This window comes from Rissa tridactyla, chromosome 13 (genome assembly GCF_028500815.1).
Source record: "Rissa tridactyla isolate bRisTri1 chromosome 13, bRisTri1.patW.cur.20221130, whole genome shotgun sequence".
In the NCBI taxonomy this organism is placed as follows: Eukaryota; Metazoa; Chordata; class Aves; order Charadriiformes; family Laridae; genus Rissa; species Rissa tridactyla.
Genome location: NC_071478.1, coordinates 10,679,299 through 10,696,242, shown reverse-complemented (window position 1 = coordinate 10,696,242; position 16,944 = coordinate 10,679,299). Strand labels below are relative to the sequence as shown.

At 42.7% G+C, this 16,944-nt stretch overlaps 1 protein-coding gene across 5 annotated transcripts in view; it reads right to left on the bottom strand.

Moving 5' to 3' along the window:
* The window catches only part of GOLGA3 (golgin A3), a 29,340-nt gene extending 17,759 nt beyond the window's left edge, over window positions 1–11,581 (bottom strand). For 3 of the 5 annotated variants that reach the window (XR_008469082.1, XM_054219088.1, XM_054219090.1), the window contains exons 1-9: window positions 11,428–11,581; window positions 9,200–9,555; window positions 5,495–5,776; window positions 4,812–4,924; window positions 3,793–4,484; window positions 2,406–2,517; window positions 1,479–1,785; window positions 653–855; window positions 140–277 (exon numbers count right to left, since the gene is read on the bottom strand). Coding sequence is in view for 4 of the 5 variants with exons in the window: in XM_054219088.1 (XP_054075063.1) it covers window positions 140–277; window positions 653–855; window positions 1,479–1,785; window positions 2,406–2,517; window positions 3,793–4,484; window positions 4,812–4,924; window positions 5,495–5,776; window positions 9,200–9,329 (1,977 nt within the window). In the remaining variant the exon portion in view is untranslated. Of the gene's footprint in view, window positions 1–139; window positions 278–652; window positions 856–1,478; window positions 1,786–2,405; window positions 2,518–3,792; window positions 4,485–4,811; window positions 4,925–5,494; window positions 5,777–9,199; window positions 11,252–11,427 lie in introns of those variants that run through there. The other 2 variants (XM_054219091.1, XM_054219089.1) reach the window with 2 other exon arrangements.
* Between the last annotated feature and the right edge of the window lie 5,363 nt (window positions 11,582–16,944).

Sequence of the window (16,944 nt, the reverse complement as noted above, 5' to 3'; positions counted from 1 at the left end):
ATACTTTGTTTTTATGACGCAGCATTTGAGTCAATTCATAACAATTCAGTGTTACTTTGCAAGAATATCCCTGAGTTTGCAAAATCTAAATACAAAAACTAGTCAGAACGTAATTCATGAAGACCACCTACAACTGTACCTCAATATTTTGGAGCTGTGCTGCAATACGTTCCTTTTCTTTAATGGATCTGTGCTGGGTTTCAGTCAGCTGCTGAGACAGTGCCACATTCTCTAGTTTGAGATGTTCCAACATACCTGCTTGGGTCATTTGCCCAGCCTAAAGGAAGGAAAAAAAAAAAATCACCAATTAATACCAACAGTCATAATTTGGCCAACAAATTTAAAAGTTTGGGGGGGGGGGGGGGGATCACATTGGATCTACCTGTGCCTTATCTCAACTATGACTTTCATGGCACTACTGATCTTCATCCACAAAAAGCAAGTGCTTTGGTTAAATTTATGCCTCAGCCTTAATGTGAATTAACACCTCATGATGAAAAACAAAACACCATCCCTGTCTGCTCTCCACCTGAAGATTACCCAAGTGAGACTGGCTCCCTTGTCCAAGCCCATAAACAACATCCTCTGGATAAAACTAACATAAAAAAGGCACATATTCTCAGTCCTTCCATATGCAAGTAAAGCATAATACCTGTATATTGGCCATCTCACTCTGCAGCCTGACGCGGGCCTCCTGTGCTAGCACAAGCTGCTGCTGGTACCACTGCCGCACATTTTGGAGCGATGTGATTTCTGTCTCAGATGCCTTTAGCTTATTGGTCAGTGTGGTCCGTTCCAGTTGCACCTTCTGAAGCTGGTTCTGTAAGGAAGCCAACTGCTGTCGCAGATCATGAACTAGAAAAAGAAAAATAAAGAACTTGGACTAGCGCACTCCATTGTTCTATTTTTATGCACGCATTTTCAAGGATTACTGCTATATTCATAGTTTTTTCTTTTTTTTCTCCTTCCTTTCTTTTTGAACAAAAACATCTATGTCCAATTACATGAAGATTGGCTTTTCCTGCAAAAGCCAGGGGAAGCACTAGAATCCAAAGTACCAGGTCATAAGCAGGACAAAATTAAAATAAATTAATCACTTCTTAAAGCATTCAAAGTTCCTTAAGTGGCAGAAAATATGAACTAATTAAAAATCAGGAAGCAGGTAGCCTGACACGTAGAGTCATCATTACAAACCAATATTTGTACAATTTTCTAAAAACCATTAGTCCACTCTCAAACAGTTACTAGACTAAATATTTATGCTTCCCTCTCCAGGCTGTCAGTGGAGATTGCAAATCGCAGCACTTTTGTGACAACAAATAAAACCCAATGATCTTAAAAGTCAAACCATTTTATTAGTATGACATCAATAAAACACAAATTAAAATTCCTTCTTGCTCCAGGACTTCAGAATTATGTTGAAATAAAATGACTTACAGAATAACAAATTTTAAAGATTGACATTTACATCACCCCACCTGTGCTGTCTCTGGTGAGAACATTTTTTTGCATATCTTCAACCTTCAGCAGGAGTCTTTGGTACTGCTCCTCTGCTAACTGCAAATCATTATTTGAAGAAGCCAAACTAGCATTCTTTGCTTCCAAAGTATTTTGCAGGTCAGCCATGGCTCGTTCCAGATCCCAGCAAGACTGCTTTAATGTGGCCACTTCTGAGCTCAGAGATTCCTGCTTCTGCTGGCTGTTTTGGCTGTGCTCCACCTGCGCCTGAAGCTTCATGTTCAAAGCTGCAAGTTGGGCTTGTAGTTCAGTCTTCTCTTTGAGAGCCTGTGTCCCAAAAATCATACGGAAGTTTTAAGAGAAAATACATTAATGGCTGACTAAAGAAGATGCCGAGCAAAATGCCTTTGCTAAGGCAAAGCCTTTTTTACACTTGCTTGTAAAAAATTATTTTTTAAAGTGACATCTCACCTAGCAGGTATTTCAAATAGTCAAAGAAAATACAGAGGAGAGTACAGACAAGACACGTGTAGTATTATATGTCAGTAACCATGTTAGGATATTTAATAAGACATGTTTCCACACTTCAGGAAGAACACTTTCTATTGTAAGTGTCATACCATCCATCAATACAAAGAGAAAAATACAGCTATATAGACATCACTAGCATTACTCTGGATATATCATCTCTCTTAACTTGACTTCCCTCTTAAAAAAAGCACATTTTTTTAAAAAACCCTTTCAAGACTTTACTAACTTTATATTTATCCTCTTGGGCATCCTTGTAAAGTACCTTGTAAAGTTTTATATGTTAGTTTCCTAATGTATAACCTTATTCAACAATGTTTTTACAAAACACAATTCCCACAAGTAATGGGTAGAAGCCTCTTGAAAATTAACATATTAATATGATTTGCCAAATACAGGAATTCAAATTCATTTTCTACCTGATTAGCTTCTAGTGAGAGTGCTTCTAGTTGCCCTTCAAGTCTCATCTTCTCCTTCAGAACCTGCAACATTTCGTCATGAGTTCCTGCGATAGAGCTTTCCATAGAAACACTGGAGACAGAGACATCACATACACAGTTAAAGGGTTAGAATACAACACTCAGCTAGTTGAAGAAAAGTGAAGCTGAAATTAAGAGGTACTCAAGACTCTACATGTGACCTAGAATTTAGGACATTTTTTCTGGCTTTATGATGGATCCAGAACACAGTGAAACAACCTTTGTTACCATCCAAAGAGATAAAGAAATTATATTCACGTGAAGGTTTTATATGTTAGTTTCCTGTATTTGCAGCAACTAGAATCTAGTGTGGCACCCATATACTTGTTATTTTACTGAAGCGCCATGGCTGACAATTATATTCTGTATCTGCAATATCCCTTTATAAGCAGACAAACAGACATAATGGGAGCACAAAACCTCCACAACTGTTGTCCGCAACTGTCTGCTTTAATGTGCCTGAGAAATACCAACAGCTTCTGCAAAAGAAGGAAAACCAGGTATTTGCTATAAAGGATTCCTTATGCTCCTTCCCTGATGTCAAGATGGCATTCCCTGATGCCAAGAAGTCTAGAGAAAAAGGGCAAGATCTTCTCCTCTCTCTCATTACTGTAAGAATTAAGTCTAAGCTGGAATAATTGCTGACAACTGATTTACCTTAACATCTCAGGGTACTACACTTTATTCCAATGAAGATAAAACAAAAAAGGTATTTTCAATTAGCTTGTATAAAACATGCATATATAAAACAACCGATAAAAACCACAACTGCATTGTTAGGGACTTCAGCAGTCATCCACTCACTTGCTGAATCACAGTTATACCCACCATATACACATATGGTTGTGAGACTAAGTAAATCTCATTCTGAAGGGCTGAAGAGGATAAGTGTATCTAGGACAAAACTCTTGGCGTTTCATAACCATTTGAAGTCTGAAAGGTATGTGCCATAGTGATGTTTATTATCGTCCTTTTCCTGATCTGAGTCAGTTACAGCTACGCTTTCAGACTTTAAAGACCAATGCCACATCAGTGATTCAGTGAACAAACACCTGCTTCCCAAGTAAATACAACAGAAGCAACTGCTAGCAGAACATTTAAAACACAATCAGTGGCAAAAATATCTTTCTTTAAAGATGCACTTAGTAAACAGGTACTCCAGTGAAGTGACCTTGCAGTTTCTTTTAGAATCTGTAAGTTAACAACAGATCTGATCACAGTGAATGCAAGTTAAAACTGAATTAGCAGCAGGTAAGAGTAATAGCCTACCTATTCCAAGAAAGTATAATGCCTAATAATGGCCTCACTGTACGGTGACCTTTTTTACCTGCTTGAAATACTGTCTCTCCTGCTCCGTACTTCTCCATTAACTTCTTGCTCTTGGGCTTGATGCTCCACTGCCGCAGCCTGTAGCACCTCACTGATGGAAGGAAACTGCCCCATTGCATCAGGATGTATCTTCTGACCATTTATTGTATATGGAATACCGTGGTTGCCTTCTGCATTCTGTAAACTGTTATACAGCCCTTTTCCTGACACGCTGCTGTAGGTAGAGCTGTCGCTCTCATTTCCATCCAGCCTCATTCCCACTTCACTCCCATCAATCTCTGAAATGCTGTCTCCTGCCAAGGAGGAATTCTCTATTCGATCATCCATGTCAGAGGGCAGACTAATCTCAGAAACAACCGATGTTGGACCACTTCTGCTTTGCTTCAGAGTCCCACCAGATAGATCAGTAGCCACAAAATTCCCAGGAGCATTTCTAGAGCCTGAATCTTCAGTTCTGTAGTCAGACAAGGACCGGATCTTACTGTGCTTAGATTTTGAACTTCTTCTCTCTTTTGAGGATGCTGGAAGTCCCAAGCTACCCAGTTTTGGCCCCCGGGGCACACTGGTCCGCATAAAGGAGTATTCTTTTGTCATTGCTACAGTGCTAGCTCTTGGCAAGATTTCTGGATTTAACATCAGCTCAGGATCTAGGGTGCTGGAGGGCCGGTTTTTGGATGTAGACTGGTTAGACTAAAAGAAGCAAAGAGTCAACAATAAATTCCAGAATGTTACATTTGAACTAGCATCAAAGATTTATTTTGCTGTAGAACTTTATATGTAAAGCTCTAAACTTTTACGTTAATATTTAAATATATGCATAATTTCATGAACAAGGTAAACTGTAACAGAAAACCAAATTTTGCATGTCCAGAAGAAAAAAAAAATGCTTCTTCACATTTGAGAAAACTACTGAATGTTCAAAGTAGAGAAAACAGTAATTTGGAGCACAAAAAGGATAAAGTTTTCAAATTTATCAACAACACACTGAGTGTAGAAGATCTGCTGTGTGGTACTCACTCTTTCTTGATGTCTCTTCACTCTGTATTGCTTGAGCTGTTCTTCTAGCCGTCTTCTTGCTTGAAGTCTGATTTGTTCTTCTTTCTCCAATGGGAGTGAAGACTCTACTGAGCCTGTAAGTGAAAGGTGTCTCTACAGTCAAAGAGGAAACTCCAACACAGGCAAATCTGATGCAAAAGGAAAAAGCCCCTTCTACCATCAGCAACATGCTTCATGCTTAAGCAAGGAATGCAAGGAAAGCCCATTGGCATGCACCTCAGAATACCCTGTTCTAATGTATCCTTGGTGTAAGCACTGATAAAGACTGCATATTTCCATTGTTCAGTTTGCAAATGCTGTGGTTTCTCCATGTACATACAAGAGATTATGCGCAAGAACAAAGCTTCACAAAGAAGTCACCTGTTACTCCTAATAATCAAGAAGATTAGAATAGCTTCAGCCCCAGAAAGCATAAATTCCTCTCCAGCGCAAGAACAATTTTTAAACGGTAAGGCACGTGCTTTAGCTGCAGCAGAGGGTGGCTTACTGCAAGAAAATTAATTGTAGATCAAAGTAAAAGCTTACTGCAAAAATGAAGTTTAGTCCAAGCTTAAATGATGTTATAGGATTCTAGAGCCAGGCTCAGAGTAAAAAGCTTTATGCAGCAAGAGAAAGCAGGGGCACCACCGTAAACAGATGCTTACACAATTCAGTTTCTTGCATGGGAAGACTTAGTTTGAGAGACTGCAAAGCTTCTTTTCTAAGAACTATGCCCTCAGCACTAGTTCCCTGAGACTTCCTTAGGCTGTCATGGAAACCAGTCACACCTGGGGACGACTCTTGACCCTGCGCACTGCTGGTGGGGTCAAAAGATACAGGAGAGTGGGGGAAGAGTGACTCTGGCCCATTCTGGCAGGTGTCCACCTTGCTGTTTATCTCCAGACTTCCCTCTTCATTTGGCACTTCATTGATGTCAATACTGGTTGCTGGAAAAGAAAGTTTCTGTGAGCTACACTGCAAGCCACCCCATTTATCTTTACACCTCCACCCAAATACAATGCTACCACTATTGCCTTTAGACTGTAAGAATACAGAAATTGCTAATGACAGCAACTGGCAGAAAGAATTTTATAAAGAAATTTTGATTCTTCACTTAAAAAGACCAGAATAAGTACCTTTAATTTGCTTTACTACAGTGCCTTCAAGCAGGACCTCAAAAGCGATCATAACGTATCTCCAAAACTTCACATGGGTTTTTAAGCCTTGTTTGGTTTAGAAGCACGAAACACCAAATGTAAGCAACGTGATCTGTGTCACACTGAGTGGCAACCTACTACAAATAAGACTCAGAAACTGCAGGCCTGTGCTGAATGATTCAGCTATTTGGTATGCTGTTGGGCACTGGGAAGAAAGCATCCACAATCACACTTCCAGCCTGGGCCAAGCAGAGTTTCTCAATTTTAAACTGAGTTTAAATTTTTTTCAAATAGGATGTCTTCATCAAAAGTACAGTAGCACAGCTCACATGTATCAATATAACAAACCTACTAATTAAAAGGAAACTTAACAACCATTTTAATACCAATCTCATCCCCACTTACTAATAATGGATTTTTCTTTTCCGTCAGGAAAATGCATCTTCAAAACCAGTTCAAACACTTCACAGGTTTATATTTTGGATTTCTCACACATTTCTACTTCGCTCAGTTGGAAACTACCTTTATGAAACTGCTGTTGCAACAAAACTATGTATCCAACTTTAAATGCATTATTATAGCTCTCAAAAGAGCGGGGTACTGAAATAGCCACCATCTTTGTGTTCATTCCCACACCATGTATCATTGGAGTAACTGGAATTCATTGGGATAATATGGAAGATTTCATAAATATTTTCAAACATCTTTATGAAAAAAATAAACATTCATGATCACAAAGTATTTGCAACTGGAAAAACCAAGTTTCCTCTTTCTATTTTTTCCTCCTCTTAGAGCTAAAGACTTAGCGTTTGTTTTTTTTAAAGTCTGCTCAAAGATGATGCAGGGGGAAAGAAAAAAACAAACCAACCAACCAGAACTGAGAAACAGATCCTCCCAAAATTAAGTGTTTCTAAGATTTATACACAGAAATATTCTGCAGCCAGGAAACTGATTACAATGATTCAATAAAACTTTAATTATTGACTTATACCTGCCCATTAACATATTGCTATTAAACCTCCCCCCCCGCCCCCCCATATAATGAATCACTACAAACATCTGAAAGCAAAGGAATTCAAAAATAAAGCTATTATCATTCATGTATGTGGTGAACATTAAAGTGCATCCTGAAACTAAATAAGCCACATGGGAAAAAGTTATAGGTAGGAAGATAGGACTTTTTAATTGTTTTCCCTTTTGTTATTGAAGAAAGCAGAAGGTTTCCTTTTAAGTGCAGTCAAATTTCACTTCAGAGTAATTCAAAGAAGAAAAGATAAATTTCCACCCCTAACCATTTGTTCCCACCTCTGTGGCACATCCTCCCTTAAGCCAGCACAGATGTTTGCACGGTGAACCAGCTCAGAGGAAACTAAATGAGGAAACTGAATATGAGTGACAATAAAAAGTTTTCAGCCTTAGGTTGCCAAAACCCAACAGCTCTCTAAGATTTGAATGAAACACTTCCCAGTATCTTATCTGTCACGCAGAGATTTTCAGGCCATTTTAGCCTGAATAGGATTTCTGATTTAGTTTACCATGTGGTCACAAAAAACACTTGCAGGCACGATGGAAGGGATGGGTGCAACAAGGATGCAAAGAAGGACAGAGGACAGGAATGTTTTTTTAATGACTAACCAACCTAAGTCAGAGTTTAGAGCATTTTAAAACAAAAAGATTGTCAAAACTACATTTAAAAGAGAAGTTACTGCTAAGAATAGCCACAAGAAAATAAGAAGATACCTCACACATTCAGAAATATTATTTCTGCCCATCTTTCAGAAACTGCATCTATTACTGAATCAAGTTTATACTTTATTTACATTTTTATCTTCACAACTGTGAGTGGTATACATACACAAAAGCGACGCTGAAGCAAAATTCTGGAGGAATGGTTTCCTGGCAACTTCCTGAAGCCATGAGACACTCAGAATCTAAACGCTGCCTTGAATTAAGGTAATTTAATTGCAGTAGTGTCAATACAACTGCGGTCTTTTTAGAGCAGGGGAGGGAGAGATGCAATTAGATTGAAAACAGTAGAAAGACATAGCACCTATTTGTAAGCCACAATTCAATTGTTTGGACAATGTCCAGCACAGCAGAAGACAGGAACGTGTGATCTCCAGCTTCATAAAAGGTCAATGAATCATCATATAACTACACTCTACCAGTCTGCTAACGGGCAGCGTCAGAAAAGCAAATAAAGTCTCAGGACTCCACTCTCTTGCTCATGTCAGGATGACAAATCTGCGGTATGAGAGGAGGGTGGAAGGCTAACAACTTCATCACATGATCACCTCCTTTTACGTAAGGAACCTGTATACTTTTGTGTATCTACGCAGTCGCAACATATACACCCACTCCACCCATCTACCACCATATCCTTATGTACCAACATATGCTTAGATACCTGTAGCGGAAACACGGAGATTTCAACTCAATACAAGGAAAAGATTTTCACAAAGAAAGCAGTTAAATATTGGAATGGGTAGAGAAGCTGTTGAACCTCCCTCTCTGGAGATTTTCAGAATTCAAGAGGAGAAGGCCCTGAGCAGCCTGATCTAGGTCTGCTCTGTGCATGAGGTTGGACTAGATGACCCATAGAGGTCCCTCACAACCTAAGTTTCATTCTCCAATCTACTCAGATCAGCGCTCTCTTAAGTTTCTTGTAAACAGCTGCAAAATTATTTTATTATAGAGCTTGTCTACATATAAAAGTTATTTTGAGATAATTTGGGGAGTACATGCCAGCATCTCTCTTCCATTAATGGAAGTTTAGAGAGACGTTTTGAGTACATTTTGATTTTTGCCTATTTGATTTATCAGGAAAACTGCTTTTGCCAGAATAAAGTACTCCAGTCATGAGCTTACTCCACAACAATCCTTTCAGAACTATTAGTTCTAGTGAATTTCAGGTATATACTCATGGAAACATAGTCAGAATACAGAGTAACACCCTGAGCAGCACATACTCAACTGATAGCGGGTAGTACTTAAGAGTTTGGTTTTGTTTTGAAAGAATAAGTTTTAAAACAAAAGACAGTTTTCCCATACACAGAGCCATAGCCTTCACCAAACTTGCCTAAAACTGCTGTACAAAAAATTCCTGATCTCAAGGAAAAAAAGTACTTCAGCATCACCTGAACATCAAAGTAAGCATTGTACAGAAGCCTGGGTAAGGCAAGGAAATTATTTGGTGCATATGAAGTAACTTACTGTTAATTTCATCTGCTGTAACTGGCAAATCTGACTTGGCTTTACAATCCAGAAGTTCTTCAGAGCTGCTAGGGGCCCCATTACTGTTTCTGTTCTCCAAGTGAACATCCTGCTGGACAGATGAGTCCATGGTAAAGGTGATCCAGATCCCTGGAAAGTTTTTCTTCTGAATAATTTGCTGTCAAGTGAACTACCAAGTCCTGTTTCTCTCCATCAGCAACAGCAGCATCAATATGTTACCCAGGAGCACAGTTCTGAGCTTTCCAGCTGTTGGTGTGCAGCAGGCAGCCAGTAATTCCAGGAGATCATGAAAACAGCTCGCCGTCAAAGTTGTAATCACCAAGGAGATGCATCCTCTAGAAACAAAGCGCAGTAAGTTTTCAAACATTTCTTACAGCTTTGAAAACATGAGTTAAAAAGCAAGTAGTGTCCACAGAAGCCACCAGTCCAACTTCAACACACAGAACCAGGACATGGGATAATTGGAGAGACAGTGAAACACAATCATGTATCCTGCTGTTGTGAATAAGAAGTGATTTATTTAACAGCTTTTTTATTATCACTTTTTAGTGGCATTGATACACCAGCATAATGATGGAACAAGATAATATTCATCAAGAAAACAGATTTAAGATCATGGTCCCTTTTAATGGAAATGCCTCTTCGGCCTCTGCTTTAATAAGCGAGCCAGTATTCAGAGGAGCATTTTGCTCTGTAAATTACAGTCTGGACTTTCATACCATACATTTTGTTTGAAGGACCTACTCCCATTTAAGTTTCAATAACTTTAGTTAGAATGCGGCATGGAATTCAGATATTATTTTTTTTAATTAAATTACATCATTACTGTTTACTTCTCTGCAGAGCAACAAGTATGTATCACTGTACAGAGCCTGAACTACTGATGACAGTATGTGTTGGCAGTCGGAACGTGGCCTGGGCTGCAGTTCAACGCTGCCTTCTCCTATGGCGAGTCAGGAGGAGGATTTCCAAACACAGTTTATGGAATTTGCAAATGATTCTCCAGGCATTCAGATCCTACCTTTGGGTATAGACCCAGCCATCTAATACAATCTGACAGAAGCTGTTGTACGCAGTCACTTCAAGCATCTAAATTTTGGTCAAACAGCTACCGATAGCTGAATTCAGCTTATGAAATGTTATGGTTCCTATTTACTAAAGAAACGACCACCAGTTAACAAAAAAGGGGGGAGCTGTGGGGAAAATGTCAAGCCACGAGTATTTTAATCGCATTTTTACATGAACACAAACATTTTGAGCAACATTCCTTCCATATCTCAAGAGTACTTGTGTAACTGCTGCTGTATCAAACTGCCCTGGTCACCCAGCAACACCACCACTCCTCTCCAAAACCTTACTGAAGCTGCTAATGGCCCAGGACACGCAGGACTGACAATTATGTAGGTGACCCTTATGTAGGGGAGCTGGGAAGGAGAAAGAAACCTGGAGCATTTCTAAAAGAGAAACCTCCACCAAACAGAAAGATTAATACCTTCGCTGTGATTTGATATTGATTTTAAAAGCTTTTCTGTATAACAAAGCTTACAATAAAACTTCTGGAAGAACAGCCGCTGTGCAGCAAATAGATACTACACTACAGGCCACAAAGAATAATTACAGACAAAAGGCAAGAACAATTTAGACTGCTTACACCGCGGCAAAATCCAGCCAACATCGGATGATTTGTTATCCTTGTCATAAAACACCTTTTAATAATCAGGGTCATGACAAATGGTTTTCTCCTGTACAACCCATTCTCAAATATTAGAGTATTTTGGCTTCAAAGCCCTTTTGTATCTCTGTGTTGAGCACAGGCAGACACACACACCCCACACACACAGACGCACACACGCCACGGCAACTCAGCAATAACCTCGCAGGGAAAGGAGCTGTACAAAAACAACGGACTTTGCTCAAAACACCAACAACCAAGAGGGCAGCGGAGCCCGGTCGCAGACCGGAGGCACCGCCGGGGAGACAGACCCGAGGGGTCCCGGACACCTCTCTGAGGCGCCGGCGGAGGCACCCGGCGGCCCGGGGCCGCAGCCCGCGGAGCCGAGCCGGGCCGGGCCGGGCCGGGCCGGGCCGGCGGTTCCCGGCACCCCGGAAGGCCGCGGGAGGGACGGCAGCCCTCAGCGCAATCCCCCCGGCCTACAGCCGCGCCCGGCCGCCCCCGCGCCCCGCTTCCCGGCGAGACCCCCGCAGACCTGGGACGGGCGGGCCGCCCGCCCGGCGTCCGGCTCCTGCCCGAGACGTGGCGCTGCCTCCGCCGGGAAGGGGAGGGAAGGGGAGGGGAGGGGAGGGCAGGGCGCGGCGGTGCAACACGGTTCTCCCTCCCCCGCCGGCCGGGCGCCTCTGAGGGCCGGGCCGGGCCCGGCGCGGATCTTCCGCGCTGCAGCCGCGCCGCCCCCGCACGGCCGGGCCCCGCGCCCCTCGGCGGGCGACCGCGGCGGCCTAGCGCTGCCGGAGAGGCGGCCAGTGCCGTCGGGCCCGCCGGAGAGGCGGCGGCTTTTCCAGACGGACCCTTCCGGGAGGGAAGGGGAGCGGCTTTCCGTGCCGCGGCCCCCGCCGCCGCCCGGGCTGGGCTGCCCTCAGCGCCAGCCCGCGGCCTCGTCTGCCCTGAGGGGAGCCCGCGGCGGGGACAGGGCCAGACCGGCCGGGCGGGACTCACCGGCTCCCTCGGGCCTCCGTGCAGGACCCCGGCTTGCGTAAATTAAAATTAAATCTGTGCCTACACTAACAATTAAATCTGTCTGTGCAAGCGATGCACCGCTTGCAGCCGTCATCATCTGATCGTTCACTGGATTGGTGTCACCAGGGGCTGGCCTAGGGTCGGGGGAGCTCAGTGACATGTCCTGCTCGTGTCACGCTTCCAGCCTCTCCGTGGCCCTTCCTCATAAATCAGTCCCTCGTGGTTTTGGCACCTTCGTGTCATTTGGCATCCCAGAAATCCTCTGGGGTACTGGGAACCATCCCATCAGGGTGATGTTCCACACAACTGTTTCCTCCTACACTCATACTGGTGGGCTTTACTTTTCTAGATTATTTTTTTCCCGTTAGTATAGTAGCTTATCTCGTTACACTGGGATTATTTGGGGGTTCCTGGAGAGTTTATTGGTTGGGTAGATTTTACTTGCTAGAGTCTCCATATGGATCAGAATATTGTTTAGTGAGTGGGAATGGAAAACCAGACGTCTCTGTGAAGGGTGGCATTGCAGCCCCACCCCCAGAGTTCAGAAAACTCTGAACATTTTTATTTTCATAATGAAAATGCCTTCTAACATCATATTGTCACTCTAAATATAATTGCCAGTTAAACGTGTGTAGTCAGCTTTTCCAGGTATTCCTCTCTGCTTTTATCAGCCTGTCCAAATTATCCTTAATATGAACATGAACCCACAGAGCTGTTTCTGTAGGAAGATGTGAGGCTGCTCAACAAGTCAGGAAGATAGTTAAACCCAAACCAGCAGCGTGCCTGAATTGTTTAAATTGCAAACCTGTAGCTCCTGGCACATTGCTAATGACAGTAACTGGGTGTTTTCCCGCGTGCATCATGCAGAGGTAGCCCTCGAGGCATGATTTGGAAGAGAACATTACAAGCTAATTCAGGAGGAGGACTATTTATTTGCAAGTGAAAATGCATGGATCTGAGAGAGGCGAGCAAGCCCGGTCATCAGAGATAGGGATGAGATGGGCGTGATGAGGAAGGACTGGGAAGCGTGCGCCTCAGCGCAATCTTCTCAGAGACTTCACTGGATGAAACACCTTTTACTGTTCCCAACTTCACAAACACGGTCACACTAAGGGATTTGCACAAGTATCTGGAGAAAGCATACTTGGATTCGGAGACCAGCAGCCTCCTGCTGTCCTGTGAGCCCCATGCATGCATGAGCGGACAATCACGGGCTGGGGCTCAGCACCAGTGTGAACTGAAGTTTGACCTTCTCGGCTGGACGCACATGTTTGGCGTGGGGCTTGTAAACCATCTATGGGGTTTGTACGGGCGAAGGAGAGCTGGGCTGAAAGGGCCATTAACAAAATGGGCCTTCGGTGAGATTTGAGAGGAATCCCCAAGAACGCGTGTGTATGAATGCATGTTTCAAATTCTTCAGTAGTAACTTTCACTGGATACTCTTCCATGGAAGATGTCAAGGACAATATGATGAGGAAGACTTGAACGCCTAGTCTTTATTCAATCTGTTGCTTTGCTTTTCCTGTAAAAATGTAAAAAGTTGCAGTTTCACCTCCCCCAGAGAACTCAAAACTGATGAGTTGCTAATCTTGGCTTTGATCCTGTCTCTCTAGGACAATTTAAGGCTTGGGTAAAGCTCCATAGTATCTCTTTTTACTTATTAATCTGCCACCAGACACGGCACCAAGCCCCCCAGCTACAGGAATAACCACTTGTTCAGAGACTACCACCCAAGCACAGCACGCAGCTGCAGCAGGCTTAAAAGGGCTGCCTGGACGAGAAGGAGAATCCTTCATACTGAAAGATAGCTATCATCAGTAACACCAGTTTTGGCACAACAGGGGAATTCTGTGGTAGTTGTTTAAAAAGTCAGAAAAAGTGTCAAACACACAAATGAGGCCTTTAAGTGCAGGATTCCCGTAAATTTGCAGGAGACCAGTTTGTGTAAACTGCAGTCTGTCTGCAGCAGAGAAAGAACCCATGGCTTGTCCCAAAGTCTGTTCAAGTTCCTCTCTCATTCTTTTGTTCTTCAAATATAAAAATCAGAGGTACCACAACGGGTCCTTTCACCACAGCCAGCCGCAGCATTCGTTCACCCCGCAGCTAGGCTTGGGTGCAGGAGCTGTTGTGCTGCCTTCTCTCCAAGTAAGCTCTCTCAGACCTAAATAGGAATTGCCTTTTCCAGGAACCCACAGGGCCTCACCCCTAAAAGGGGAAGGCAAATTTTTTCATCTTTGCTCAGACTGAAAAAAAAGAAAAAAAAGAAAAAGCGTATAATGCTATATTAAAGAGCTGAGCTAACAATTAAAATTAACAGGAAATGACAGACCATTTGCAGAGTTACCCATCCAGCAGGGTATTTTTGTAACTCTGTGTGTGTGAGAATTACAGTAGTGAAAGAGGAAAAGTCCGGTAGCCGAGAAAGGCTCCATACTCTGCAGAAGCGGAGGGTGGCACTCTCCGCACAGCACAGAGCCCCTTCGTGGTGCTTCCAGTTACAGCTATTACAGCTACAAACATGTTTTTCTAAATAGTTCCTTAGCAAAGATCTTTTCCTCTAACTGCTGACAACACCATGTTCCAATTCCCTGTGCTTATTGCATGTTTTTCTGCTTGCTTATTTCCATTATTTGGTGTCACTCAGTCTGTGAAAACTGCATTAAAAAAGAAACCTGTGCTAACCACGTATAAATAACTCTATTACTGGCAGCCTGCAATCAGGCTCAGGCATCCAGCTCTTCTCTCACAGCCACCAAAGAAAAAAAATAATTTTATGTTAAATACAGTCTATGGAACTAGAATTCGAGTCTTCAGAAAAATGCTTTATTAAAGACTGCCTTATATTTTTTATTTATATATTTTATTCGTATATTTTATTTACTGATAAATTTTATTTATATATGTGAAACATTTATACAGCATTCTACCTAAGCAATTTTTAGCATGTCTGTTTTAGCGTAGAGAAGTATTTAAAATGTTACTTTCCTGACTCATTTCTATAAACAAGGGAGACATGCAGATGTAAGTGTGACATGTCTGATACAATAGCGTTGCTCAGAATGGATTTAATCAACCTCTCCTCTACATAAGAGAAGGCTGGGAAAGCATAAAAAGCCGTGTTGTGTAACCAGAAGGTTTGCAGATGAGAACTCTTGAGTACAGAGAATAAACTAAGATTTAAGGCCTTGTTACTGAAAGTATCTTGCCAATACCCTCCTCCTGTTTAAAGCTGGATTCCGTTTGGTCACACCAGCTGTTTTGAAAAACAGAAACTGCTAAGAGCTGCATTCATTTCTCTGGGACGTTCCACTATGGTCTCCCTGGGCAAGGAGGGTTAGTTTTGGTGTCAGCATGCCTTACATACTTAAGGAAATTAGAATTAAAATCAGAAAGTTCTCTTTCCATGTATCAGTGTGTGTGTGAGAGTGGACGGAAGTTACTGGTTTTGAGTGGATTTAAGCTTAGCTTTCCCACAATAAATGATTTTTGCTGCCAGCCTGGAAGCAGTAAGTTTCTACTTTTTTTTTTTCCTGGAAATTACTTTCCCGGCCTGGGGCTACTGGTTAAGAAAGTGCTGCCACGACACACACAAGTAAGAAAGTGCTGCCACGACACACACAAGTCTCATCCACTAACTTCATAAATGTCACTGTTCCACTGAAACGTGGAACAGTTGCTTCAGCATTTTAGGAGCCCTCAAAATGGCACAGTACAGTAGGTAACATGGGCCTGTCCTCGGAGGGAACATGGAAACCTTGAATTTCAACAGGGAGCCCAATGCAGAGAACAGAACGTTTGCTTTCTTAAAGGTATCTCAGTGACTGTGAAAGAAGCTTGGCCTTGGCTGTTGAGGGATGTGCACAGTTGCACCTTCATCTTCCCTTCCCGATGCGTGGTGGGAATGGGGCACAACTGATCTGGGCTGTGGGGCAAGCATGTGAGAGGTGGAGCTGTAGAAAGTGTAGGATAGGGAATAAAGAGTAAGCAGGAAGCAAGGTCCCTTTTACCCTTGTGTCCTTTCTTCCAGTAGACCTATCCCTGGTCTACCTCCAGCTGCCTCGCACAGATGTCTCATGGGTAGCTGGGCCAGACACCATGGGAAGCCAGCTCACCAGCTAGATGTTGCCTGGAAGGGGCATTAGAAGCCCTGCCTGCAGGCTCAGTGCACCACCCGCGAGCCTGGCTTCATGACTGTTACTTGCCATGGGCCATTAGACACCTTTTGGAGCTAGTCTTCCATGCTGCCTGCTGCGGGAAGTTGTCCATGCCCATACAAAGTCCAACTGCCTGCTCATGGAAAGAGCTCATAAATATAAAACATAACCTTCGTAAAAAACACGGTTTGAAAGAGTCATCAATCTGAGCTGAAAATACTTACGAGCAGATTGCTGAGTGTTTGATCCTTAATTCTAGATGCTAAGTCATTGTGAAGCCATAGTGATGAAGTGTTGTGTGGACAGGTCCTGCTGGCAGAGGGATGCTGAGAAAAGGGAACAAAGACATATTGACAGAATTTGCTAGGCCAAGAACGGAGTAAACACAAAGATGAGAAATCAGCATATGTTTGTGTCTGCTACACACTCAAGGTCTACAGCTTGGAACAGCAGCATAGCCCTCACAGCAGCCGCTTTGCCTCCAAAGGATTACGGGTGCCTGCACTCAGATGACCCCTGGAAAGGAATCCAAATAACAGCAACGTAAGATCCTTAAAAAGAGAGCTGCATTGCTAGGCTTGGGCATGTTCTCTCTCTTTCATTTAGATATTTTGACACTGTTATTCCAGCCCTGTGCAAGTGAAGGAAAAATCGCTTTTTCAATACCCTTTTCTGCTAGCTGGTCCTTGACTTACATCCTCAACAACTGTGCATTAACATAAGGAAACAGCAGATGGAATCTCTGTATTTACTTCTGTCACACTGAGCCTCATGTGGGAAAAAAAGTAGATGTCTTGTTTCAGGGATTTTTCAAAGCTTAACACGCGTTTACGGTGACATTGCCCTGAGATTTAACTGTGAGTGTTAAGAAAAGCAAT